The sequence below is a fragment of the Balaenoptera borealis genome (assembly GCF_965194805.1).
Source record: "Balaenoptera borealis genome assembly, chromosome: 10".
In the NCBI taxonomy this organism is placed as follows: Eukaryota; Metazoa; Chordata; class Mammalia; order Artiodactyla; family Balaenopteridae; genus Balaenoptera; species Balaenoptera borealis.
This window is the reverse complement of record NC_138874.1, coordinates 1485067-1512671: the sequence shown is the minus strand read 5'-3', so window position 1 is coordinate 1512671 and position 27605 is coordinate 1485067. Positions and strand designations below refer to the sequence as shown.

The window sequence follows — 27605 nt, the reverse complement described above, 5'->3', positions numbered from 1 at the left end:
CTTCTTCCCAATCAGATTTATTTCTATAGCCTATATGTTATTTGCAAGTTCAGTTCTCGCTTGCCCATAGTTCTAAGTGCCCTATTTTTCCTCTCTGCTTCTAAAAACAAATATAACTTTTGCCTAAAATAGTAGGAGAAAATTGCCTGTGTATTCTAGGTCCTAGAAAACAGGCCTTATTTTGACAGAACATCAGTTCCACAATTCATTTTTCACATCATTACATAATTCAGACTCATTACCTAACAATACTCATATTTTAACTGTATATTTTATTTCAGAGCAACGAGTTTTCTACCTCCTCTACAACCATTTCACTTAGGGCAGATATCTCAAAGGTTTCTCTTCACATTATAAACTACTAAGAAAGGAAAGGGCTTTGAAGCTTTGTGAATAATATGCACTGAGAACCTTCTAGCATAGTAGTCATTCACTGCACATTCAACAATTAGTTTTTGAGGGCCCTTAGGGGAACAGGCAATGATCTGGCACTGGAGATACAATGGAATAATGGTCAAGCATGCAGGTTCTGAATTTAGGTAGCCTGGGTTCAAATTTCAGCTATATAATTTACTACCTATGTAAAAACGATCTATTAATTCTACTATTTTTATGACTCAGTTTACTCATTTATGAAATAGGGATACTAGTAATCTCTCTCTCTTGGCCTTGTTAGGAAGGTTAAATGGCATATTATGTGAAAATCACCACCGTCCTTGGCATGTGATAAGCACTCCGTACGTCAGCTATAATTACCAGAGATCACACCTAATGATTTTTGCCAAATCACTTGTTGACAAACGACAAACTTCACCACCACCACGCCTGCCTGCCATGTCCTCTCTGCGAGCCACCCCATCCACACTAGCAAGGAAATGACAAACACATTAACTGAACTAGCAACTAGGACTGTGGCACTGGAAAATCCTTAGTCCATTCCAGCTCCTGCCTTTTACAAATGATGGCACTGAAGCCCAGAGATGTTGCCCCTCTTGCATTGAATCTCACACAGCTAATTAGGGAGTGAAGCTGGTATTAGACCTTGGGTCTCCACATTCCTAGTCCAGGCACTGGGGTGGAGAAATCTGTAAACTGGAAGATTAGCCCATTCTCTCAACTGGCTCATGTTTGACCCCACCAAAGGGAGCAAGTAAGTCACACTCCTCCTAGTGGGGGAGGGGAAACTTTGCTGTAAAATTGTCTATTTTTAGTTTCTGTATACGGCCTGCTCTCTGCAGACTCACTCTGGCTAACAGACTGCTGTGGGATTTAAGGCATGGTGTTGCGTGGTGGTTGCCATGCCAACGAAATTTAACAGAAATAGAGTTTTCTAGTAGATTATTCTGGTGGAGGCTTGAAAGCCAGATTACAGCTCTGACTCTGAAGCTTAAATGATGCAAGTGATTAGTACTGGTAGATGGTAGGTACACAATTACACTGGTTGAAAAACAGAAAACATGAATGCAATTAGTTGCATTAGAGAGATGAAGATGTAGCATCAGATGCTACTTAATCCTTACAGTCAGTCTGGAGCAAGTTCATTCATAACCTCCCTGGATTTTCATAATTACCTGACACTTGGTGTGTGAAATGATTTGTCTGATTCCAAAGGACTGCCTCTGATCTTCAGGCCACTTATGAGCTCTGCAACCCAGGGGACTCTGCACACATATGCGTGTTGCAGACATGGAGACGGTATAGGAACTGATCTGGGTTCCCTTCTCAGGAGCGTATTCACATCTGAGAGGGTCCCTGTTCAGTTCTTCTAAGGTCAATTTTTGGTTAATGTAATCACCATATTTAATATATTGTAAAATACATTTCAATTCTAGAACTAGGATTTGAATCACACCTAACTCCAGAGTTTGTACTCTTAATTACATTGATGTGATGATTCATTTGCAAAACAAAACAAAAAACAAAAAAATAAGACAATTACTGAGATATTTACAGTTAAAATAAAATAAAGGTTGAAATTAGTAAGTTCTGAGAAGAGAGACACCCTATGGAGTCAAGAAGATTCATTGAGTTAAGTGTCTGCAGATGAACAAAACCTCTCCTTTTGACAAGAAAATCCAATGGTAACTTTTATTCTGGTTTCATATTTCAACAGTTAGACTAGGAATATTCCAAAAGAGGTTTTAAAAAAAAAAAGCTGAGTCATCAGTGTCCTTTAGAAGGAAAGAAACCTCCCTTTAGGATGATAAATCTTCACTTTTGCTTGGGGGGGGGAAGGTGCCCTGGGGGGGGAGGGTGCCCCTCAGAGATGGGGGTGCGAATGGTGCGGGTCTCGTTTCTTTATTTATTCACAACCCTGTACTTTTCTAGATTTAGTTCTGCCGGTTAACTTAGCACGAGGACACTCCGCCAGGAAGGTTAGGGTAGACTCTCTAGGTTAGTTATTTGGGAATGTTAGGATGAAGAGGTCCTAACAGATACACCCGGATCTTCCTGCTGGCAGATTTTCAAAGAAGATGCCCATCCTGATGCACACTCTCCCGCTCCCCAATAACTGTAAAGTGAGAAAAAACCCTGCCAGGGCCTGCGGAAAGCGCAGCGCCTCCGAGGCTGGCACGCTTTCCTCCTTCCTCTCCAGGGGAGCGATTCCAGCACCGCTCCCGGTGATGTCAGTGGAATCCTGAGCCCGATCCCGCTCCACGGCTGGGGGAGGGCACACGGTGCTCTCGGCAGCTGAGCAGAGCACGGGTGTCCCCTGCGGGACCACGGCAGTCCGGGACCCCCAGGGCATAAGCTCTCTCAGCGCGCGGGTCCCCGGCGACCGCGCACGCCGCCCCCGCTGGCCCGCGCCACGCTCCGCCCTGGACGCCGCTCGTCCCGAAGCGGGGGTGCGCGGGGGGTGGGAGCGGACCAGCTCAGCCTGATTTACGGCTCTGCTGAAAACCGCTTCGCACCCGCAGCAGTGGAAGCGTCGCGGCGGCAGCGGCAGCAGCAGCTGCAGCTGCAGCAACAAGTCGGGTAAGTGGGCACCTGCGCCCGCGGCCCGGCCCAGGGGGCGCGGCAGAGGGGGCCGTCCGGGCTAGGCAGTAGGTCCCGTCCCCGCACCACGGCGGGGAGTTGGGCTTCTCGGCCCCCGCCTGCGGGAACTCGTGTGCGCATGTATCCACTCTGGCACCGGCGGGCTGGCACGCTGCGGAGCAGGGGCGGGGACAGCCGGGACCCCCGAGGCACAGTCATTTCCAGCCTGCCCTGATTAGGCAGAAGAAATTAGGGCTTGTCCGCCCACCCTGTGAACTGGAGCTTCCTCTGGGCCATTGAAACCTTGCGTACTCCCGGAGTGCGTGATTACCCATTTCCCCATGCAGGGATTCACCCCTTCCCCTTGCTCCCTAGAATCCCGAGTTCCCCTTCTTCACCTCTGGCCTGAGTTTCCGGCCAGGGTTGGCATCCTATCTCCAGAAAACCCGTGGTCCAACAGCCCGGTGTAGCACAGGAAGAAGGTCCCCTCTTTGGGGGCCAGAGGCTTATTAACCTGGAAGTTTTGCCTAGCTGTGTGGGGACCTTTGGCGCCTCTACTTCTGAAGAGGTTGAAGGGCCTAGGAACATTTCTCAGTCTAGTCCTCTGTTTGGGGCCCAGCGCTTGTTACATTTAAGAAGAAACCCTTACTGGAGGGAATAGATATGCGCTGCTTGTGGAATTGGGTTGCTAGCAGTCATCTGTTGCTAGGGCTAAGGTAATAAATGTCTGCAAGGAAATAAGAACTTCCCGTTATTAAAAGAGTTATGCTGATACCTACCTGGTTCAAACTTTGGCCATCCTAGAGGTTGTCATCTTAAAACAGAGACAAGACAAATCCATCCAGAACACTCTGTTTTAATAAAATCTTGTACGTGGCCCCCACTTACGTCCGATAGTATTTGACATATTGGGTTTCCAGATTTCAGTAAATCTGGAGTATTGGGGGGGGCATCATTATTATGATAACACTTTGATTTAAATCATCATGGCAATAATTTAAAAACAAAATTAAGGGCAAAAATCTCAGGTTGAAAATTTTTCAGCTGATTGTGTGCTTAATGCCACTGCACCTAATTTGAGTGATAACCTTTCCTATACTTGAGGAAAGATTGCTGAGCTTGCTGTCTTAGGACCTGTTTTGGCAATTCATGTGAGTTTTTCTCATTTTTTTGTATTCATGCTTATCAGTGTCATCACTAAAACGGGACACTTTTTTGCAGTTACTGTACTAAATTCAGGAGGGCAGGAAACTTGAATTCCACGTTGGACTCTGACACTGTCCATTTGACCTTGGATTAATTACTTTACCTCCTTGCTCCAGTCTTTTCATCTGTGGAAAGGGAATGTTACCCACCTTTTTTGTCCTAAGCAGGGGTTGGCAAACTTTGTCTATAAAGGCCAAGTAGTAAGTAGTTTTGATTTAGCCTGCTGTAGAGCCTCTGTCTCAACTACTCACCTCTATCGTTTAGTGCAAAAGCAGCAGTAGACAATATGCAAATGAGTGGAATGTGGCTAGATTTGGCCCATGGATTGTAGGTTTTTAATTTTAGTAATAAGATATTAAATGCAAAAGTCATTTGGAATTTAAAAGCCTCTGTCCTCATGGAGATGATCAGCGACAATCATTTCAGTAGCATTTTTTAAACAGACGTGCCAATTACCTGTTTTATTCTCCCCTGCCCAGGACTTTGAGAGTAATGCAACAGAAGGCTTTTGAGGAAAGCAGATACCCCTGGCAGGAGTCCTTTGAGAATGTCGCTGTGTGCCTGCCATTCCGCTGCCCGAGGTGTGGGGACCATACCAGATTTAGAAGCCTGTCCTCATTGAGGGCCCATCTGGAATTCAGTCACAGCTACCAGGAAAGAACCCTCTTGACAAAATGCAGCCTCTTTCCGTCCCTCAAAGACACAGACCTAGTCAGTTCCTCAGAACCCCTGCAACAGGGAAAATTGCAGAGCTGTGGCAACATAGTGAAGCAGAAACCGAGCTATGTTAACTTGTGTAGCATTTCGCATGAACACTGCAAGGACAGGAAGCCATTCGAGGTGGTGGCAGAGAGGCCTGTGTCCTATGTGCAGACCTACACTACGGTAGACCTACGTGCAGACTCGCTGGATGGCCCGAGGTCCAGTCCTGGCCTTCCCACCTCAGACACCAAAGCAGCTTTCGAGGCACATGTCAGAGAAAAATTCAATCGGATGGTCGAGGCCGTGGACAGGACCATTGAGAAGAGAATCGATAAACTCACCAAAGAGCTGGCCCAGAAAACGGCTGAACTGTTGGAAGTTCGGGCAGCTTTTGTGCAGCTGACTCAGAAAAAGCAGGAAGTGCAGAGACGAGAGCGGGCCCTGAATAGACAGGTGGATGTGGCCGTGGAGATGATCGCAGGGCTGAGGCAACGCCTGACGGAATCCGAAGAGGAGCTTCTCAGGAAAGAAGAGTAAGTGGCGTTGAAACAGGATGCTAACCCCGTTGCTTTAGGCACTTCCCACCCCCTCCCAAGTTACACTCGAATGTTAAGCAAGGTTTGGTTTTAATTACTTGCAGGTACCTTGGCTACATCTCCCATTGTTATAGTTGAATGTAGGAGGCATAAGGCTTTTAATACTATTTACCCTCTCCACTGTGGCCTCCAGCTCAGCAACATGAAAGTCGAAATATTGAATGCCTTATCACCTTGGAAACTGTAAACCACTACAAATAATTTTTTTAGAGAGAGGAGTAGTGCAGTCTGTTCATGGGACCCTTTCCTGGCCTCGGTCATGGGTGGGGTGGGGAGGGGGTTGGGAGGGAGTTGAGCGGGAAGGCAGCAAGGGAGTGCTAGGGGACCCTTTCCGTCTCACTGACAGTCTCCAGGCAATAAAATCAAGAACATGAGAGGCTGTCTTATTCAAGTATACTCTAAATATAAATAATTTTGGCTTCTTTGCCATTTTGGATTACCTGTCCATATTAATTACATGTCAATAGTGGAGAATCTGTTAATTATAATTTTTATTTTGAAGAAGCAGACATTAGGAGACCCAGAGGAAGCTTCTGAGATTTCCATACTCTTCTGATTTAAGTTTGAGAAATTTCTTTTTGTAAAATACTAGACTAAGTCATGCCTGCTTGCAAAGAGTTGACACGGGTTTTTACCAGTTATAGGTGATCAGAGAAGCTATTACTTTAAAAATTATCACACTTGGAAAAGCATTTCCTTATCAATGAGTATGGATTCAACCCAAACTAGAAAAGTATATGTAACAATGCAGTGTTATTTCCCAAATGCTTAATGTTGGGTTTAATTTTAAATGGAGGCTTAGAATTCACAGAACCAAAGGACGTAAAAATTGATTGACTGAAACAGCCTAAAAGGCAGGTTTTCAAATAAGTTGAGTTCTATTATACAGATTGACTTAATTTCATGCTTTCTTTGCCCTGTGGCACTCTTCTATTTTGTGTTGTCTCTTAAAATGTAGTAAATTAAAGCTTCTCTACTTGGTAAGAGGCTGAGAAACCCTATATATTAAAGAGATCATCACTTGCTATTACTAAATGCTTACTGCCTACCTAGAGGGAAAGCCTGCTCTGCTCAACTAGATAATTTTAAAATCATGTAGTGAGGACGGATTTGAATCAGCCATTGATTTATTGATACTTTGCTCCTAGGGAGATGATCTCCGTCGAAAAATGTTTCTCTCTTGGCTCTTGACGTTCCCTGGTAGGAAGCTAGTGCCCTGACATGCTATAGCACCCAGGGTGACTAACACTGCACCACTGAAAAAATGGCAGATGGGGTTGCTCTATGTGCAGAGAAAAGCCTAGAATTAAATTAGTGATATTTCTGTTTGATTGACGAGCACTGAATTTAAAAGGCAACCAAATTAATTGTGTGCATTTACTTGTTTGTCATGTTTTATTTGTTAAGTACACAAGTAATAATGGACATGGGATTTGGGGTGGTGGTTGCCTGGAGTATGGGAAAACAATATGATGGTAGGGAGGAGCATATGGTTAGATCTAGGTTATTGTCAAGGATGTACCTTTTATTTTGGGTGGTGTGTTAAAGGGTGCTTTATTATTAAAAATAACTGGTTAACTAACTTTAGTAAAAGTGGGCCATGCATGAATCCATAGTGATAATGTTATATATGGTTAATCCAGTGCTGTTACCTGAGGACCAATTAAAAAACTAAATATACTTGTAAAAAAAAAAATTTAACAGGGTAAAATTGTATGTGTTAAAATCCTCCCTCCTCACCAAACATCCCCCACCCCACCCTCTGGAGACAGCCACTGTTTAGTTCAGTGACTGTCCTTCTAGACCTTTCCTGTGTCCATACAATCACATGTACTTTTTATGCACATACAGAGTTACTGTGTTTTCCCAAGTGGAATCATGACACATAACTATTCTAATCAGTTTGTTATTGAGGAATACATGGTTTTGTTCCATTTTTCCTGATATTAAAAATAATGTCTCAGTTAACGTCCTTGTACATATATCTTCATTCATGTTTTTGGGTGTATACCTGCGGGTAAATTATGAGTTGATTTTTAGTATGACATTTTTGAGCTACCAGGGGAAAAAAAAGCAATGACGTTTAAAAAAACACTTTAAATGAAAATTCAGTGAAACTGCCTTAAACTTTTAAACATAAAATAAACAAAGTCTTCATTTTGTTAAGCCTTCATTTGGCCTGTGCCATTAATTTCTGTATTCAGGCCTCAAATAATCACTCTTTCTGTACATAAAATAGAACTGAAAGAGTCTTCTTTCCAGGAAGGACAGTGGAGCTCTTGGTCAGAGAGAGCAACTGTGGCCAACAGCCTCAGTGGCTACAGTGTCTAAACCCCCACCTCAAAATGGGGAGCAGAGCAAGCCAGCTGCCCATCTGTCACACTCCTGAAACCAGGGTGATTTGACTACATCTGCCTGGCTGGGCCATGCTCCTTCCTTCCACCACTCCCTCACAGTGCTAAGCCTTCCACCCAAGAGATGACCTTTCATATATGGAAGACCTGCTTGGCCAACAAACATACCAGGAGCTGTGGTCTCCTGTTAAACCCCTCCAAACGAGCTCTCAAGGCCCATTTGTGAGAAGAAGTAGGTTGTTACAGTCCCATTTGAAATTGACTTAAACTCTGGGGACCCTTTAAGACACAGATAGTAGATTTGGTTTAAAAAAAAGCAAACACCTAGTATTTGACATTCACATGAGGCTCTCTTGCTTATGGATTTTCCCCATAACTTTAAAATTCTTTCTTTCATACTGAAAAAAAAAAAAAAAGACTTGAGGGCTGATTCTGCCTTGAGGCCATCTGTAGGCTGAATCAACTTGGATTACAGAAGTCATATATATGCTCTGTAACAGAGGAGACTGTTTGAATTGGCAGTGTTTTGTACTTTTGTCCTGAGTCTCATTGTACCTCCACAGAGAGATGTCTTTATGTTTCTGGAGTGCAAATCCAAGAAACTGCTCATTGTCTTCACAATTTAAAGTTTGTGCAACTTTAAAAGTCCTATGGAAACAGGTACTGTATTTACTTGTTCAAGAGTATTCAGAGCTTGTAGGGTAGCACTGCCCATAATCAGGTAAATCAGTCCCAGCCAACCTTGCAGTAAGGTATCCCTTAACAAGAAAGGACAGATTGTAGCTGATTCCTGGCTGAGTTGGTGACCTGGGGTTTGGAGAACATCAGTGTAATAGCAGTAATCCTAAATTTACTTGCACACTCATCTGTTGGTAAGGTTGGAAGGCCCTGACTGAGCACCTGTGATGTGCCCAGCACTGTGCTAGGTGTGTTTGGGGGACATGAAATTCTTGGTCTTTTTCCCTAAGGAACTTACATGCTACATAGGAAGAATAAAACATACCCATGTTCAAACTCAGGGTAGTTTGAACAAGTGCTTAAATACAAGCCACAGTTTCAAATTGATGAACATTAGAGAACGCGTTTTCCCATGTGGTGAGGCCAAACTGAAGGAGTGAGGAGGAAGGGTGGGATTTGCATTGGTAGCTGGAGGACAGTGACATATTGAAGGACATCAGAGAGGTGACTGTTAGAAACGAACCCTGAGGGGACTGTGTAATTTTAGTTCTGGAAGGTACCCACCTTCATTTTACAGATTTGGAAAATAAAGCCCAGAACAGTAGAATGACAAGGACAAAAATTTAGTAGCAAAGCTGAAACGGGAAACCAAGTTCCCTATCTCTCTGCTGAGTGCTTTTTCCATTAACTCACTATGCTTCAGCCAGACTTTTGAAAATACGGTATTTGCCCAGAGTATCAAGACTTAGGTAATACCAAATCTGGCCCATTTTGGAATGGGCTTGCTTCTCTGCTGTGTTGGGAGGGCTGCCATGGCGACATAATTTATTTTTCTGATGAGATTAAAGAAAATGTCAGGTGGCAGCAAAGGTGTTGGGAAATGGGGAAATGGTGGCATCATCAGTATAGCTGTGATATTAAGCTTCTGGAACACCAACCCAGGACTTGTAACTTCCAACAAGGGCTTTTAACTTGACCCTCTGGATGTCTGTTCCCAGTCAGGGTAGAGTATGTGCCACTACCAGCCTTTGATGGCAGTGAGGGACCTCTTTGTAATTCCATCTCTAATTTCCATCCTGCTCCCTTGCGATCTATGACAGATAGGATCTTTCCCTTCTTCCTTCATCATTTGACTTGTTCCCAGCCTGGTGTCAGCCAGAAGACAAATCTTTATTGAGTGCTTGCTGAGTGCCAGGTACTGTTCTAGGTTCTGGTCATACAGTGATAACCAAATGAGTCCAGTTCCTGCTTTCATGACAGGAGTAGACCAGCAGATAAATTAGACATTAAACATCATTAGGGGTATGTTAAAAGAGACATCGAGGGGTGGCTTGAACCAGGAATGTCCATTTAGGTTTCTATCCAAAGCTGGCTGTAGAATGCTGTCCTTTGGAGGACAAGTTTGACTTGGTAACTTGCTTTGCACAACCTAACCCTCTTGCCACTTAATTACGTCTTTCTCATTTTTGATCAGCTAAAGCAGTGAGTGGACAGCGTGGTCTCCAGGCTGATCCATAGCTAGGAAGCAGGCCAAGAAAAATCATGTTAGATGCAGAGTTCAGTGGGACAGGGAGGTGTCTGTTTGCTCCACATTTTCCTGCATTTATGTAAATGGGGTCCTCTCTCTCCAGGCTGTGTTCCATGTAGACTTACAAACCAATGTAGGAAAAACTGGATGTCAAATATTCCCTCTTAGAGATGGCATCTGGTAAAATTTGGAGACCCCCCCCCAAAAATGTCTATTTGTCTCTCTCATGTCTGTCCCTCCCTCCCCATACTACCCTCTCTGTCTGGACTGAGGGGCTTAGAATGTGGTTTTGATCTATTTATAAGAATAATTTGACCTTCTCCTTAGAGTTATTTTTTAAGTTCTTAATTAGAACCATATATTACACTTTTTGGTGTGTTCCCGGAAGTCAAAAAGGAGAGATGAGGCAAAGGGCTGACAAGAGTAGAAATGTGACATGGCTCCCGATGTGTGGCAGGTGCGGATTCTACCCTGTGGGCCCCGCCAGGGACACAGGAGCTGACCCCGAGCTCTGAGTGTGCAGCCTGGCTTCCAGTGCTCGGAGGTGGTTGGCTCCAGCTTTATGATTTGCCTCGTGGCTGACATTACAGTCTGTCTGAGGTGTTCTGTGATCAGTAGCTAGGCTATTTTTAGCCAGGGGTATTTTTACTGTTTCATATACCTCTGAAGAGGTTCATAAATCAGTAATGCAAAATGAAATTTAAATAACTTGGTAGAACTTTGCCCTTGGGATAAGAAGCTGTTAAAGTGTTGTTTAGGAACAGGAGAGAGGCATCAATTTTAGATCCCACCTCCATTTCTGCAGCAGGTACCTGTGTTGTAGGTTACTTACTGGTTTTATGCCCCAGTGCTTGTCTGGAAAAAGAGACAAGGAAACCTAAGTATCTTTTAGTCAGCTAAAGATTTTTGACTAGAGATGTAGTTAGACATCTCATGCATTCAGCAGAAATTTGTGGAGTCTCTGTTGTGTGCTGGGCTCAACACTAGGTGCTGTGGGAATCACAGTGTAGGAGCAGGCCAGGGCCCTGAACTCACTGATTTTGTGATTGACGGCGTCAGTGGCATGACGAGTCCCTGCAGTGTGTGCTGTGATAGGCTGCATGGTCTGCGGGAGAATACAGCAGGTCACCCAGCCCACACCTAGGTGAGTGGAGCCCTCAGGTTAGAGGGATCATTAGAGTGGGGGCTTGGGAAGGGACCCTGGTGGAGGGAACAGCATCTGCAGAAGAAAGCATCTGGCTTGTAGGCTGAGTGGAGTTCACTGATGCTGGAGCAGAAAGGAGGTGATGTGCAGTGATGAGACCCGAGGGGATTGTAAGGCTAAAGGATGGCCACGAAAGGTGGAAACGTAGGGAGATAGACATGATAAATGGTTTGTTGATAGTAGATTACAGTGAGTGATATGATCAGTGTGTCGTCCCTCATTAACAATGCATAGTTTGGGACTTCCCTGGTGGTCCAGTGGGTAGGACTCCGTGCTCCCAATGCAGGGGGACCGGGTTCCATCCCTGGTTGGGGAACTAGATCCTGCATGCCGCAACTAAGAAGTCCACATGACGCAACTAAAGATCCCACATGCTGCAACGAAGATTCAGCGTGCCGCAACTAAGACCCTTCACAGCCAAAATAAATAAATAAGCAAATATTTAAAACAAACAAACAGAAACAATGCATCGTTCAATGCCAACGTAAAATTGCAATGAACACCACGGTGCATTAACATGCATTTCCCTCTATCTCTACACCTGCTTCTAGAGTGTGTTGTTCACATGATAGTATATCTTTGATTTTTTTTTTTTTTTTGAAATTAACCCATCTTCAACCCACCTCAGAAGAAGGAATTGAAGGGGTTTAATCTGTAAAAAATAAAATATTATCTATGTTTTAGACCTTATAACCATCCTGTAAGTAAATGAGTACATGAGTGAACAAATATTTTTTTCTCAGTAAAACTTTGTACTGAAGGGGCTTTTTCACTCAGTGCCTCCTTCTACTGTGTTTGTTTCTGAATGCCTGTGAATCTCAGGATACTGAAAGATTTCTAGGTCTGCAAATCATTCAGCATGATAACGAACTTCAGGCCAGTTTCTTATACTATAGTGGTATTCTGGTATTTTTTCCTTTAGTATCAGATATTGCTTTAAATAAGCATATTTTCCACTGAAACTTAAAACCTTGATTTCAGTCATTTTTAACCTTTTTAAAAAAAATAAATAAGAAGTCAAAGATAGGGCTGGAAGCAGCCTAGAATCAGTTAATTTCCCCAGAACTGGTCTGCACCCACACCTGGACTGAATTTCAGGTTTGCCCTTATCTTCCCATCTGGCCTTCCAGCTTTACATTGTATTCTGAGTTAGGGTTGAGAACTTGAAATAAAACCACACAGGTCTTTTACTCTGCTGTCTGATAGCATGTGTTATTCTTTTTCTTAGTCATATTCAGCCCAGCTTTGTAATTTTGTATTTATTTCAGTATTTGTTTCTTTTAATGTCTGCTTCCCCCACTATGTGAGGGGTCTGTGCACGACAGCCAGATCCAGCCTGCCACCTGTTTTTGTGGAGCCCCGTGCTAAGAATAGTTTTTATATTTTTAAATGCTTGAAAAAATTCAAAAGAGAAATAATAATTCGTGATATATGAAAATTATATGAAATTCAAATTTCAGTGTCCGTAAATTAAGTTTTATTGTTACACAGCCTCTGTGGCTCTTTTGTGCTAGGCAGACTTGAGTAGTTGCAACGGAGACCGTACGGACTGCAGAGCCTAAAATTTTACTCCCTGGCCCTTTACAGAAAAAGTTGGCTGACCCCTGGTTAGACAGTAAGCTTCATGAGGACAGCCACCGGTTCATGAATGCCCTCGCACTAAGCCCAGTACCGTGTAGCGTTCAGTAGATGTTTGTTGAGTTCCTGAATAATGGAGTAAATAAATGTATGGATTGTGGCTGCACCGTACTAGAGTTGTAGCCCACGTCGTCCACCCTTACCCGAGTTCTGAGGTTTAGGATCACCCTGTACATGGCATGGCAGCAGTTCTCAAACTTCTTGGCCTCGCTTCCCCTTACATTCTTAAAAAAATCTGAGGACCCCAAGAAGCTTTTCTCTGTGTGGGTTTTATCTATCAATATTTACTGTATTAATAACTAAAATTTAGAAAGTAAAAAAGACACTAATGCATATAAAAATAATGATATTAAATCCATTACTTGTTAACATAACATATTTTTGTGAAAAAGAACAATTTTCCAAAAAACAATTTAGTGAAAAGAGTGGTATTATTTTCAAAGTTTTGCAAATACTTTTAATGCCTGGCTTAATAGGAGGCAGCTGAACCTTAGTTCTGCCTTTAATCTGTTGCAAATTTGTTGTTTTGGTTGAAGTAGATGAAGGAAATCCAGTCTCACACAGATATGTAGTAGGAAAATGGAGAGGTTTGTTAATAGCCTTTTGGGAGAATAGTGGATATTCTGCTTTGATATTATGCCAGAGATTGACAATTGGTAGTTTCTCAGAGGTTAATTGCAATGTGGAATCTGAAACCACATCAGTGAACAAACATTTCCTTCTCCCCTCCATTGAAATCCATTGGTCTGTCTTGCACTTTGAATGGATATTTTACTGTTTGGAGTATAATTATTAAAGAAAGTACAAATGCAAAGTAGTTAAATCTCTTTCTTTTTCATTCAGGAAATTCACAAGATTCCTTGGGAAAATAAGAGGTGTTTCTGGATATTGTTAATCCAGACTGAACAGGATGCGAAAGGGGGATTTGAAGTTGTGTACATGTGCTATTCCACAATTAATCACTAGGTTCTGTTCCTGTTTTTATCTAATACAGATACCCAAACACAATCTCAGTATGAACTTCTCCAGCCCTTCTCTCGTGTAACTTCTCTTTTAAAATTAAATCATCACTGTTTTAACTGTCTTTTTTTTTTTTTTTTTCTTAGTTGATGTGAAACATCCATAAACTGAAATTAGGTTAGCATTGGTGCCAGGTTGGTTGGAAAAAAGGGTGTTAACTTCTTAGCTTTAGGGGACAAGATAACTGAATGAGGGAAGTTAGAAAAAGATGCTTCAGTTTTACAACATGACATAACACTCCACAATCAACTAGTGGCATTAATGTTTTAAAAAATTTTATATGGAACTGGTAATAAAACATCACATGATTTAAAAATGTAGCCACAATCATAAGCTGTATTGCATTCAGATTTGTTTTCTTGCTTTTGGGATGTTAATTCTATGGGATTAAGCTGTCAAATATTGCTGTCTTATATTCTAAACTGTACAGCCTGAGAGCTCAAGAATAGTAAATATGCACAGAGAAAAAAAAAGACTGGGAAAAATACACCAGAATGTTCACAGTAGTTACCTCTGGGTGGTAGCATTATGGGTCATTTTTTGTTTCTTCCCTGTCCTTTTTAAACATTGACTACAACAAATATTTATTGAAGATTATGTGTCATGTATTGTACTGAGTGATGGGCTTACAGCAAAGAACAAAAAGCTGATTCAGTCCCTGCTCAGTTAGATCTTCCATAGGTCACTTTTTGTATTTCCCATAATAAACATGAAATATTTCTGTAATGAGATAAATATAGTAAATATTATAAACCAAAATGAATTGAAAAAATACACTGGCTCTTTTTTCTATGTTTTTGGTTTTGGTGGGCGAGAGGGTTGTGGGTTTTTGGTTGTTTCCTCTGTAAGTACCAATTTGGAGACTGGTTTATGAGTCTGTTATCCTAAACATCACCAAACATCACCACTAAACATCACTTGACTCCAAATGAATTGAAGCCTTGATGTTGGAAAGAGGAAGGAGCAGCCATTTCCTGGGCTTTGTTTTTCGGTGGTGCTTTTGAGCTGTGTGAACATATTCCATCCAAAGGTTCTCAGTTGTAACTAAGAACCATGACAGGGCTGGATGTGGCACCTGGATGGACCCTCCACTGTTTTGCTGCTGGTTGGGGTTTGTGACTTACCTAGAAGGCAGGTCAGAGCCAAATGACGGCAGAGCTTGAAAACTGGCTTGTGTCTGTGGCTTGAACAGCTTGGAAAGTGCACATCTTCTATTCAGTGCTCATACGGAAACATCTGGAAATAAACTTGAAACTTAATGATGAAAGAGAATTTTGCAAAAGGACTCTTATTTCCTATATGTGACTACTTCTTAGCTACTGAAAGATAATGGAATTATTATGGGCTCTGGGTTTGTTTGATCTGGATAGGAAACTAGAAAAAAGGGGACTGGTATGATGAGCAATTTTTTTGGAGTGAATCATTGTTAGAACCAGTCTCTTTTCTGTTTTTATAAATATATAATTCCCAAGGTTTTACAGAGACGTTTGACTCTGTAGGACGTGTCAGAAAAGTTTCAGTATGGCCAAGTGTGATGTAATATATTTATGAGAGAAAAGTCTTAATTGTAAAAGTGGCTCCCTGACTAGTTGTACAGAATAAAGGATCTGGAAGCCACCACCAACTGTTTTGCAAAGACCTTCTTTGAAACTATGACTTCCTGAGCTGAACATCCCTGAAGTTCTACTCTCAAGAAATTATGGAGCTTAGCAGAAAATAAAAATCAAGTGGAGGTTGAGAAGATTCAGAGAAGGCAATGAATTTAATGAACTCTCTAGAACAACTGCATGAGGTTAGATTTAAAACAACAGGATTTTTTAATCTAAAATGAATGAAGTTTAGGGTGACAATGATCAGAGTCCTTAGAATCTTGGTTCTGCGTGAGTAGAACATGGCCAGAAAAATGAGGGACCACTCTTTGAAGGTTGAGAGTTCAAAGACACATAAAGGAAATACTATATCCAACAGGTAGTGAAATTATGGAATTCATTAGCTTCAGTGAGTGTGACAAAACATACAAAGGGGATGGCCAAAAAGATCTTCATGATTTCTTATTAAGTGAGGCAAATCAAATGAGAGAATTGTGATACTGTATACCTATTGGTAGTACTGATTTGTGTGTGTGTGTGTGTGTGTGTGTGTGTGTGTGTGTGTGTATGTGTATTTGTAGAGATGTTTGTGAGGATGGTTACCAAAATGTAAATAGTGGTGGCCTTAGGATAATGGGGTTTCAGGTGATATTTTCTTCATTATATTTTAATGTTTGAATTTTTTATAAAGAACTTATTTAGTTATAATTCAGTAAAGTATTATTTTCATACTTGCATTAGAAATAAAAAGAAGATATAAAATAGTAATATAGTTACTAAAATTTTTCTGGATTTCTGAATCACAATGAATTATGTAGGTAAAGGTATTTTGCTCAACTTTTTAGAGAAGGGCAACCTGAACATTTCTTCTCCTATGTCAGCTAAAGTAGCCTCCCCAACAGACCTTGGATCTACCTCAAGATGGCAGTTCTTGGACTGTTTCATTCTTAGCTCAAAAATATACTGTTGGACATGGTGACTCATTTTATATGCTTTGGTGCTCAGTGTGGCCTCTTGCTTCCACACTTCCTTCCCTGTAGTCTTTTCTTCCCCAATAGCTGGACTTATAAAATGTAAGTCAGAACTTTTCTCAAAAGTGGCCAGTGGTTTCCCATCTCATAATAAAATCTGGCACACTGACCTGTGAGGCCCCACCTGGCTCCCTGCTCTGGCTGTCCTCCCCTCCCCACTCTGCTCTGTCCTTGCAGGCCTCCTTGCTGTACCTCAGACCATTCTGCACATTCCCACCGAGGCTTGCTCTCCCCAGCTATCTGCATGGCTGTTCCTCGCTTCCTGGTGTCTGTTCAAATGCTGCCCCATCCAAAAGGTTGTCCTGACTTTGCTTTCTATAGTTTCACTTACTCCTTCCCTTCCTCCATCATTTGCTGTCCCCTTGCCCTGTTTCTCCTTAGCACTTATCGCCATATGACATATATGTTTATTTGTATTTTTAAAAAATAAATTTATTTATTTATTTATGGCTGCGTTGGGTCTTCATTGCTGCGCGCGGGCTTTCTCTAGCTGCAGCGAGCGGGGTGGGGGGGGGCTACTCTTTGTTGCAGTGCGCGGGCTTCTCATTGCGGTGGCTTCTCTTGTTGTGGAGCATGGGCTGTAGAGCGCACGGGCTTCAGTAGATGCGGCACGTGGGCTCAGTAGTTGTGGCTCACGGGCCTAGTTGCTCTGCAGCATGTGGGATCTTCCCAGACCAGGGCACGAACCCGTGTCCCCTGCGTTGGCAGGCGGACTCCCAACCACTGTGCCACCAGGGAAGTCCTTATTTGTATATTTTATAGTGACTATCTTCTTCTACTAAAATGTAGTCTCTAAATGTATCACTTAAAATGTAATTTTATCTCTTTTATCATGCTGTGGCCATACTGCCTAGGGCAGTACCTGACACATAGTAGGCACTCAGTAAATATGTATTGAATGAATGAATTCCTGTCTCGCTTCTCCATTTTGTGTTCTGATGTTCTTGCCTTGCAGAGAAGTGGTTACATTCAACCATTTCCTGGAAGCAGCTGCTGAGAAGGAGGTTCAAGGGAAAGCTCGGCTCCAGGACTTTATTGAGAATCTGCTGCACCGGGTAGAACTGGCGGAAAAGCAGTTGGAGTACTATCACAGCCAGCAGGCCGCTGGCCTCCGCCGGGACACCAGTGAGCACGTGGTGAGTCATGCAGGCCCCGCACCAGGTGTGAGGGCTGTGATAAATCAGGTGGGGTCAAGGACAGAAGAAAAGGGAACTGGGGAATGATTTGCAGGAATTTTCTAGACATCATTTGAAAGCACTGCCCTGGCCATGCCTGTGTCATGGAAGTGATACAGGTGAGTTCAAGACACTTGGAAGTAAGCAACATCCTGGATGCACGGTCTCCATTTCTTCACCCTCCAGCTCCACACCAAGCGGAGTTGGTAGAAATATTTTTATATTGTAGAATGACAGTTTGAAGTATACAAAGAAATCATCCGTCCCTACCTTGGTGTCAAGTATATTGGAAGTTATTATCCTGTTTTGGAGCTCTTCAAGGAATCTTCTGAAAACTTTCATGCTTCTTAGTTAGCAAAATTTAACCACATTTTTTCTTTAATAGGAAGGAAAACACTATTTGGTAGTCTCTATAGGTGAAACATTCTTTAAGTAGATTTTCAAAAAGACTAAGAAAAATTCACGGGTGATATGCTATAATACATTTTTGCATACAATTTTACATATGGTTTCAGGGACTTAAAAAACGCCTAGAGCTCAAATGAGAATCCTGAATATGGATGAAGGTCCAGACTCTCATAAGTGGCTTTTTTTTTGGCTGCATTGGGTCTTCGGTGCTGCGTGAGGGCTTTCTCTAGTTGTGGCAAGCGGGGGCTACTCTTTGTTGTGGTGCACGGGCTTCTCATTGAGGTGGCTTCTCTTGTTGCGGAGCACGGGCTCTAGGTGCGCGGGCTTCAGTAGTTGCAGCACATGGGCTCAGCAGTTGTGGCGCACACGGGCTTAGTTGCTCCACGGCATGTGGGATCTTCCTGGACGTGGACGGAACCCGTGTCCCCTGCATTGGCAGGCGGATTCTTAACCATTGCGCCACCAGGGAAGGCCCTCATAAGTGGCTTGATCAAGATTACCTGGTCTCTTTGGAGGGTGGGGTGTTCACAAATAACCATGCTGTAGGTGACGGAGGTGGATGGTCATATTTGCCCTCTATACAATTTCCTTGGTGGTATAAACAACAAAGCCAAAGAATGGATTTTTGAAAACCTAAAGTGGTTTATTTATAACATTTTCATTATCCATTGAATTTTATTTATGCTTACTACCTTCCCAGAAGATTTAAAGATGATTCTTTTACTAACCCCCAAATGGACTATGTATATGAGGAAAAGAAAAATAGGAAATGTTTATGCTAACCAGAAGGTTAGTAAGGTTGCTATTGGTTGATTGAAAGTTCAGGTTGAGCAGTCTGGAAGCCAAGATTAACAGGAAACATGATTAAATAATCGAAGAAGTAATGAAATGAAAGGCATGTGGATAAAAGAAGGAAGACCGGAGGGAGAGAGACAGCAGGAAAGAACAGAGACATGCAGGAATGAAAGAAATGAAGAATCTTACACAGTGCCTCCTGTAGTAACGTTCCCTCAGCCTTCAAGCCGTACAGTTGGGCAAGCGCCAGAACTTCCCAGTCAGGAACAAAGTAGACTGGAAGGAAGTAAATGTGTTATGTTTGTGAGGTTTCAGTAACTGTCATCAAAGCAGTTTCAGCTACCTGACGTATTTATTATTTTCCACATGGGTGTCTGTGGTCTCCTGAGAAGGAACGTTTATTCCCCTCCTCGATTCCCCTGTCACCTCCTTGGGAAATGCAAGAGTGCAGTCTCGGCTGGAGGGACACTCTGAGCCCCTTCCTGCCTCCTTCTTCCACCTTGCCATCTCTCAGGGGAGGGTTGTGGCATGAGGTCACCGAGCCCAGATGTGAGGTGAGAGGGCCTGGCTTCTAGATCATTCCCACCCTGCTTCTGACTGGATGGGACAGTTTGTCTTCCTGGGCCTATCATTCTTCTATAAAATGAAGCAGTTGGACTAGATGCTGTATAAGGGCTTTTGGCCTCTTAAATTCTCTGATCATCACCTGACTTTGGTGGTCAGGAATTCTAAAATTAAAATGTAGCCATGATATTTTCAGTATTTAGGCTTATTAGTAACCCAGAACTAAGAAATGTATAAATTATTAGTAACCCAGAGCTAAGAAGGTCTCAGAGAAAATAATGGAAGGCAACGAGAAAGAAAGGAAGCCCATTAATTCTTGCCTTTATTTATATTTCTGTGCTTACTTCTTCTGCTGACTTTACTTTTCCAGCTTGGAAACTGAACACCTTTTAAAAGGCATGGCCAGTCATTACTTCTTATCCTGCTGTATCATGTAATCAAAAGTTGAACAGCATCTCAGCTCTTCTAGTCAGATGTATAGATATAAAATTATGTGTGTGTATGTGTACACATAACATATATATACACACACGTACACATAAGTATGTGTATATACATACACACACACACACACATATATATATACATGTACATACAAATATGGTAGGACATTTAATTAATAAATATTTGTTTTTGTTCTTTATGTCCCAAAACCTGACATCATCTGCCTTCTTCAGATTTGATCTACATAAGGAAGAGTTGACTAATTCAGATCAAATAAAGTGCAGTTAAGATTGTAGCAGGGAATTTAGAAGGGAGAGCTGTCTGCGAGTAGGGCATGATCAGGCTGTAGTGAGGTGAGCTGACTTTTGGAGGGAGGACACATTGCCCTGAGAAGACCAAGAATGAGATGTTTGATTTCTGAAAGTATGGGCAGATGTGGTTTCCCCTGTTTTCATGTATAGTCCTCTAAACTCTACTTTGGACCATAGTGTACCACGTTATGAGACAGTCTACAAACCCTAAGACCATTTTACCTTTTTACTTAGTCTATTTCATCATAATAAAATACATTCACCATGTCTTTGATGTAATTAAACTACTCAGTCTGACCTCTCTGGTATCTGTGGCTATGGATACATGGAAGAACTTGGATTCTTTGAGCAGGAAAACCTTTGAATTGTATCTTTAGTAACCTATTTGGCCCAGCTGAATGAAGGTGCAGGGCACCAAGAAGCCTAGGCTTCTGGAGACTCAGCCCCGCCCAGGAGCGCTCCTTGCCACAGTGCGCCCCAGGATGGAGCAGAACTTTCTGACTGACTCCCCCCACCTCCGCTCCCTCCTCCAGAACAGTGGGGAATGCTGTCAGGAGCCTGGCTGGCTCTTGCCGTCTCCGACAAGGCTGCTGTACAGAAACAGTGCAACCCTGTCATCTCCCTTCTTTTCCAACCCCCAGTTCCCTCCCTCTCTCCTCTTCCCTCTTTTTCTCATTACCACCTCCAGAGAGTAGTGACATTTCTAGATTGACGTGTTTAAATTGCTTCTTTCTAAGATGTCTTCTAGCTTTAAGATTCTTTTGTGCTCTAGAAAAATTTCCTTCCCCCTCATATTTAGTGCCTTTTCTGAAATAATGTTTCGGCATATGTATCTTTCTTTCCCTTAATCCTCTTGAGCATTTATGTTCTTTTTCACCTGGCTGATTTCTAAAAATGTAACATGCTTACTCAGATAATTTGTCTGTATGCTCAGAAACATGCTGTCGAATTAGACACAAAGTGACCTAATATCCCATCTGCCAAAATCACTCACAGAACTGCTCAAATGGAAGGTCATGAAATAGCTTGGATAATCTTATTTTAAGCATTGCATTTATTTCCTGCAGGTTGCTAAATTAGGACTAGCAGTAATTCATTTAACATATTTACTGGGGATGCAGTGCTTACTGGGTGCTGAGAAAACTGCTGTGAACGAGATCGATGAGGTCCCTGGTCTCAGGGAGGAGGGGCACACAATAAGCAAACAGATAATGAAGATAATTTCGTATAGTGATAACTACTATAAAGAAAAAAGTAAGATGATATGTTTGAGATGGCCACTTTATTTAGCTTTAGCAAAAAGCTTTCAAAAAAAGCCTTGCTGAAGAGGCAACATTTACACTGTGACCTGAATAACAAGGACGCAGCTCTGTGAAAATTTGGAAGTGGAATATACTAGGCAAAGGAATAGGAAATGCAGCTGCCTCAGGAGGGAACAAGCTTGGCATGTTTGAGTGGTGGGTGATAAGTCAGAGAGGTAGGAAGGATCCAGATCAGGCTGGGGCTTCTTGGTCATATAAGGAGTTTGCATATGTTCTGTTGCACACGGGGAAGCCATTGGAAGGTTTTAAGTAGGAGGTGATCTGTGTTTTAGCAAAATCACTCTGCTGCTCGGTGGGGAATTGACTGGAGGGATGCAAGAATGAGCGACAAGTTAGAAGGCTCTTCTGTTGTGGCAGCTTGGGTAGAACCGAGTAGAGAGAGGTGAAGGGTATCGGATATGTTCTTGGAGGAAAATTGACAAGACTAGTTGGCCTTGCTGAAGGATTAGATTTAGCTGGTGAGGGAAAGTGAGGAGTCAAAAATGAGTCCAAGGTTTTGGCCTGAAAAATTGAGTATATACAGAGGGGAAGTTGGAGGAGGGCTAGGTGTCCAGTTTCCCAAAACCTGTAATAACCTGAGACACCATATTTGTCTTTTAGAAGTACTTAAATTGGCTCTCAGTGCAAGGTTATTTATATTTTTTCAACCCGAAACCTTGACCAACGACTCTCTTGATCCCCATCTTCATACCCTCCTCTCCCTAAATAAAAAGAAGACAAAGTATTTGGACCAGGAGAAAATGGAGGTAGGTAGTTGGGCTAAGTGGGAAGAGCATTTCCATCTACCTGAGGCTGTGGAGGCCAGAAGGAACACTGGCCTCTTGTGTTCATAGGGAGGAGAGCACATGAATTTCTTTGGTGCCTGTGATATCGGCCCCACCTCCACCCCAAGCCTCACAATCTAGCAGATCACTGTTGGCCTTTTCCCTGGTGAGAGAAGCACACACACACACTTTTGCATAAAATTCCAAAGGGAATTATGTACCCATATGCAATACATCATTACACTATATGCTTGCATACATACATACAGTAAAGTTGAAAACATTTTGTCATGCCAATATAATAATAATTTTTTTTTAAGTGGGAAAGTATTTAAAGGAAGAAAAACCCTGTAAGTTTTTAGAGTTTATATACACACTAAAATCCATTCAAGGAGCCCAGCTGATGGGGAGTGGGGGCAGGCGGACTGGGAGAAAGAGGGTAGAAATGCTGATGCCTTTGGGGTTCCCGGAAACTACCAGTCTGGTGTTTGCCGGAGCCATCTGTTCCCCCTTCTTTGTATATTGCAAGACCTCATGACCCTCATGCAAGGAATGTGCCTTTTTCTGTTCACATTTACTACTCTCATGCCAAACCCAGCCAGCATGGACAGGGTCAGCAATAATGCTGACTTTCAATCGTGTCCCAAGGCAGAAGGCAGGAGTCCCATCTTACCTTCTTAGGCACGTGACCCTCAGAAGTCTGCTGAAGAAAAGCTGCTTTCTGATTTGCTCCTGACTAAAGCTCAGGCTTCACACAGAAGACCTGGAGGAAGATCCTGTTATGCTGAGCGTGGTTTTTCGGGTGATTTGAGTATAGCAGGGATGCATGTCTTGACCACGCTGCGCCAGGATGGCCCTTTCTCCACATTCTCTTTGTCGTCCTCTTCTTCTGTCAGTCTGCCTGCGGATGTGACTCCACTTCTTTCAGTACAGGCTGCATGAGGGAGGTTGGGAATACGCTATAAATACACTTGCCTATAAAATGTCTGGTGACATCTGGAACACAAAATGATAATTATCATTTATTCTGCAAATGATATTCTGAGCCCAGCCACAAAAGTGCATGCAGATATTTTATTGAGAGTGGAAAATAACCTCAAAGATAGATGGCCTCAGGACATTTGTGGAGTTGGTCTTCGTATGCTCTCATTTTAGAAATGATGTATTTTAGGCAATAAACATTTTATGCCAATTTTCCCCGTAGTTGATACACTGTGACCAGACATAGCTGTAGTAAATTAGCTGCAAATACAGCCTGAATCAATCAAGAAATAATGGCACATTATTCCAGTTTTTAAAAACATGTTTCTTCAAGTGTTGTTCTCTGGAGGGGCTGTTTAAGTTTTTCAAATTTTTGAGATCTGCTGATACTGGCTTCTTGGAAATCTCGGCAGAGGGAGCCACAGAGGCTTCCTGAGTAAGCAGAGCTGAGCGTGAAACATTCTTGTTCTCCGCGGTGATGGATGGTGCCATGGGCAGTGATCCCGATACCAGTTACCGGCTTCTTTAATGGGAATACAATTTCTTAAAAATATAAGCAAGGAGGATTTTAAAAAGCGAATCCAACCTTTAAGTGAAGTAATGTTTTGTCTTATTTGTTTTCCTTCAGCTTACAGATATCTCCTCAAATAGGAAATCCAAATGCCTGTATGTATATCTTTTTATACTTAGGCTATTTGATAATGTTTGCATAATATGTTTCCTGTTGCACTTTATACGATATCTATAATATAAATGGATTTGAGAGTTTCAGGAGAAAATTTACCTGCTTGTGTACCTAACTTTCTAAAATGTGGATGTGACTTTTAACTCTGCTAATAGTCTGTGAGTATATGGCAGTATGATAGTACTGCAGGAGTCTTCTACAAATATTGTATAATATAACTTTCTCTTATTGTGCTATAGTGTAGTCGTAATATCTCTATAGCACTATTAATGTAGTGTGCACACTAATTTATATATATATATAAATTTATACTGTGAATCATATACTTTATGATAGCTGTACTACAGATTTGTTTGAATCCCCTAGAAGTCACTTAAAGCGTCAAGAGATATGGGTTCTGGTCCCATCTTCTCCATAGACCACTGTATGTATTACCCTGGATAGTCATTTAAGTTTTCTATACCTCAGTTTTTATCACTGGTAAATAAGACTAGTAATATCTCCCTGGGAATTTAGTATCATGAGATCACTTCATGAAGGCCATAGAAGTTTTTGGAAGAAAAATATCAATATATATTATTTGTTTTACTGGCAGTATTATTGCCACCTTAGCATGCAGGAGTGATTGTTCCATGAGTAGTTTTTATTCTTTTAAGGATTTAAAGAAATCTTTCTTTCTGCTCATCTCCCTCCTCCCCCCCAACCATTTGTAGAAGCCGAGGGCACCCACATTCTGTGTGTAACCACCCTGATCTCAAGACCCATTTCCATCCAAAGGGAAGGAGCTACCTGAAAAAAGCCAAGGATGACAGAGCCAGCATGCAGCCTGCTAAGTCCATGCACGAACAGGCCGAGTCCCCAAGAGAACTCTGCAGACCAGCAAAGAAAGGGGAGCCTCTAGGATTTACCCGGAAAGGCAACATAAGGCCCAAAATGGCCAAAAAAAAGCCAACAGCGATTGTGAACATCATCTAAAAGGGTGGGTGGCTCTGGACAGCCACCACTGGGCTTTGGGAATGTTGTTCTAGGGGTCAGTAATGTTCTTTTAGACACAAGCCATCATAAAACACATTTCATGTCCATACAGGCACCTGGATTAACCAGAATTTAACAAACGGAAATCTCGGTGAACCAGAATTTTTTACAAGTCCCTTTTGGAAGCAAAAGGCAAATTACAGAAAGAATTTTTAAAAAATGAAAGCAGTCTTATTCCAAACTTTTAGTAAAATGAAGCTCCAACTTCTAAGATGATTAGCCCGTCTCCAGCCGTTTCCACATCTGGAGTTCTGTGCAGTGGTTAATTCTCAGGCCCAAGGCCAAAGAAGATGTCAGGCACTGGAAAAAAACTCAACCTGTGCCCCCTGCTCTCTGAATTGTGAGGCAAGGAATGGGAATGTAAAGTTCTGTTAATAATAGTGAAGTAAACATACTTTTGTTTGTTTTTAACCTTACCCTCAATTAATTTGGGAGCTTCCAAAATAAGGCTGTTTCCCTGAGTGTTCTGATTAATCAAGATTTCAGTGTTTGGGTTGCTTCAAGGACTCGTTCTGTCAGTTGTCATTTCGACAGACTGTTTTCTCGTTTGTTTCATTCAGGTTTTTGTTTCCCTGGATGCATGTTTATTCTTATTTTGATGCACCTCTGCTCTCTTCTTTGGCTGAGTATTCTGCACCCTAAGACCAAGCTGCCAGCCTCTATCTTAATAGCTGCTTCTACTGCTATGTTTGGGGAGGATAGTAAAACACTTTTGATCGGCACCCATCACCAATTCAGGGTCTGAATGGTTGGATGCCAGTGGATTGCACATTTAGTGCATTGTGAGCCATCCCGGAGACACCACAGGTGTTACTCAGCCCTTTCCTAAGACCTGCTTCCCGGGGGTGTCAGCATCCTCTCTGTTAGCTGTAGGCGTGACTTTCTCCGTGCTGGCCTAACTTCTTCCACCTCCTGCTGCTTCTGTGCCCTTTTATGACTAAAATACATGTTCTTACCTTTCAACCAAGTATCTGATGTATTTGTTGTATACGGCCTTCTAAAGTAATTTCTGAAATAAACAGTGCATGTGGGATCCAGAATCTGAGATTGTCCTCCCCTCCCTGCCTCCCTAAAATGGCCTTGGTTTCCATAAAGAACCATCTGTTACGAACCTCCTGCTTTACAATTTTCTTCAAGAATGAATTTCCGTGTTACTTTTTTTTTTTTAAATTAGCAATATCATCAGGTCTCCTGCAGAGTTTACAAGTGCTGACATTCTTTTGGAAATAAGAACAATTATGTCCACAAATATATACATTTATTTGTATAAATGTACAGCACATAACACATACAAAATATATATGTCAAGTATATTAATAATTTATTTTAAAATACTCATGAAAAAGGTGTGTGTTTGTGGTGGGTGGTTTTTAAACTATATATGTTCATGTAAATTGAATTCTCTTATTTTAAAAATTAAAGCTGTAACCTAATTAACATTAGTAGAATTATGATTGTTATTGCAATAAGCATCAGATTAGCAATGCATTAAAAACAGGTAACAAAGCAATTACTTAAAATGCCAGTAAATTGAAAAGTGTAACTTATACAAATGCTTTGAACCTATCATAGTGAAAATGTTAATTTTTGAATCTTCACCTTGACTTTTGGCTCATGGGGGTGGGCTTTTCATGTGGTGTATAGGCAACTATTAAGTGGGAAAAAACATTGCTGTGAATATCACTGTTTAGGCTAACACTAAAAACTGTAACGTTATAATAATTATTTATTTGGAGAATTAATCTCCTTCAAGGTTATTTATTATTGATGTTTATACCATGATTGCACTTTAGCCTTTTACATACTAAAAAATTGACTTGTTTGTTGTATTGCATGCTCTTTGTCCCATAATGTGTGTGTGCAATGACAACAGTTTGCTTTTAAAGGTGGTATAAGCCAGATTTTTTCCCCATTTTATTTAATGTAACTTACATTTTCAATTTTCATTTAATATGCCTAGAGGGCATGACAGCTCTCTTTGACAGTGGTACCCAGTGATCTTAAGAAAGCACCATAACGTCATATCTACTCTATGTACATTACACAAGAGAAATGATTTTAAGGTTTATTATATTAAAAAAATTTTTTTAAGTTCTAGCTAAATTCTGACTCTTACAGAAGGAGATGCATTATGTATATTGTGCTTCCTTAGAGACATAAATTTGCTTTTGAGACATGGGAGTCACCTCATTCTAAGGGATATCCCATTTACATGCCTTGGCCTGAGTCTTGTGCCATGTCCAACTTGGGTCTTATTTTTAAATATTTTCTTTGTCTTAATAGGCAGTCAATCTTAGAATTGCTTTTTTGAAGAAATCACCAAAGTTTCTGGGAAAACGTGTTCAAGTTTAAACTGAAGAATGGATCTAATTTTATTATTTGCTTTGTAAGGAAGAAATCTTTATTTCAAACCTTCTTTCATTCTCTTTTCCCAAACTAGGTTACAGATTCTTAAATGCAAAGTTCAGATTACTTAGACACTGTTTTCCAGTATTCTTCAGGGTCATTCTGTTGTATGGAAGTAGGAATATTCTGTTCCCAGATTTTAAAAAAAAGTTTTTAGATTATGAAATAATAATAAAGCTATATTTATGACTAA

At 41.6% G+C, this 27605-nt stretch overlaps 2 protein-coding genes and 1 long non-coding RNA gene across 3 annotated transcripts in view; 2 read left to right on the top strand and 1 right to left on the bottom strand.

The window, feature by feature from the left end:
* Positions 1 to 27605, bottom strand: part of LOC309635807 (uncharacterized protein) — a 447043-nt gene that overhangs the window by 36288 nt on the left and 383150 nt on the right. Inside the window, exons 5-7 of the mRNA XM_082407526.1 lie at positions 22979 to 23239; positions 15027 to 15138; positions 5226 to 5400 (exon numbers count right to left, since the gene is read on the bottom strand). The gene's annotated coding sequence lies outside the window, so the exon portion shown is untranslated. The remainder of the gene's footprint in view (positions 1 to 5225; positions 5401 to 15026; positions 15139 to 22978; positions 23240 to 27605) is intronic.
* Positions 1 to 27605, top strand: part of LOC309635829 — a 501182-nt gene that overhangs the window by 447820 nt on the left and 25757 nt on the right. The gene's annotated exons all lie outside the window — the stretch shown is intronic.
* Positions 2249 to 27605, top strand: ZNF365 (zinc finger protein 365). Its single transcript, XM_082407492.1, has 5 exons — positions 2249 to 2976; positions 4662 to 5417; positions 17478 to 17658; positions 23915 to 23952; positions 24685 to 27605. The coding sequence occupies exons 2-5, from the start codon at positions 4675 to 4677 to the stop codon at positions 24944 to 24946; spliced, it is 1224 nt and encodes a 407-aa protein (XP_082263618.1). The 5' UTR covers positions 2249 to 2976; positions 4662 to 4674; the 3' UTR covers positions 24947 to 27605.

Excerpts from the sequence above, each read along its gene's own strand:
- ZNF365 (XM_082407492.1), top strand. The coding sequence starts at position 4,675 with ATGCAACAGAAGGCTTTTGAGGAAAGCAGATACCCCTGGCAGGAGTCC. Across the intron at positions 5,418-17,477 it reads GAGCTTCTCAGGAAAGAAGA|AGAAGTGGTTACATTCAACC; the intron begins GTAAGTGGCGTT and ends CTTGCCTTGCAG. Across the intron at positions 23,953-24,684 it reads AATAGGAAATCCAAATGCCT|AAGCCGAGGGCACCCACATT; the intron begins GTATGTATATCT and ends AACCATTTGTAG.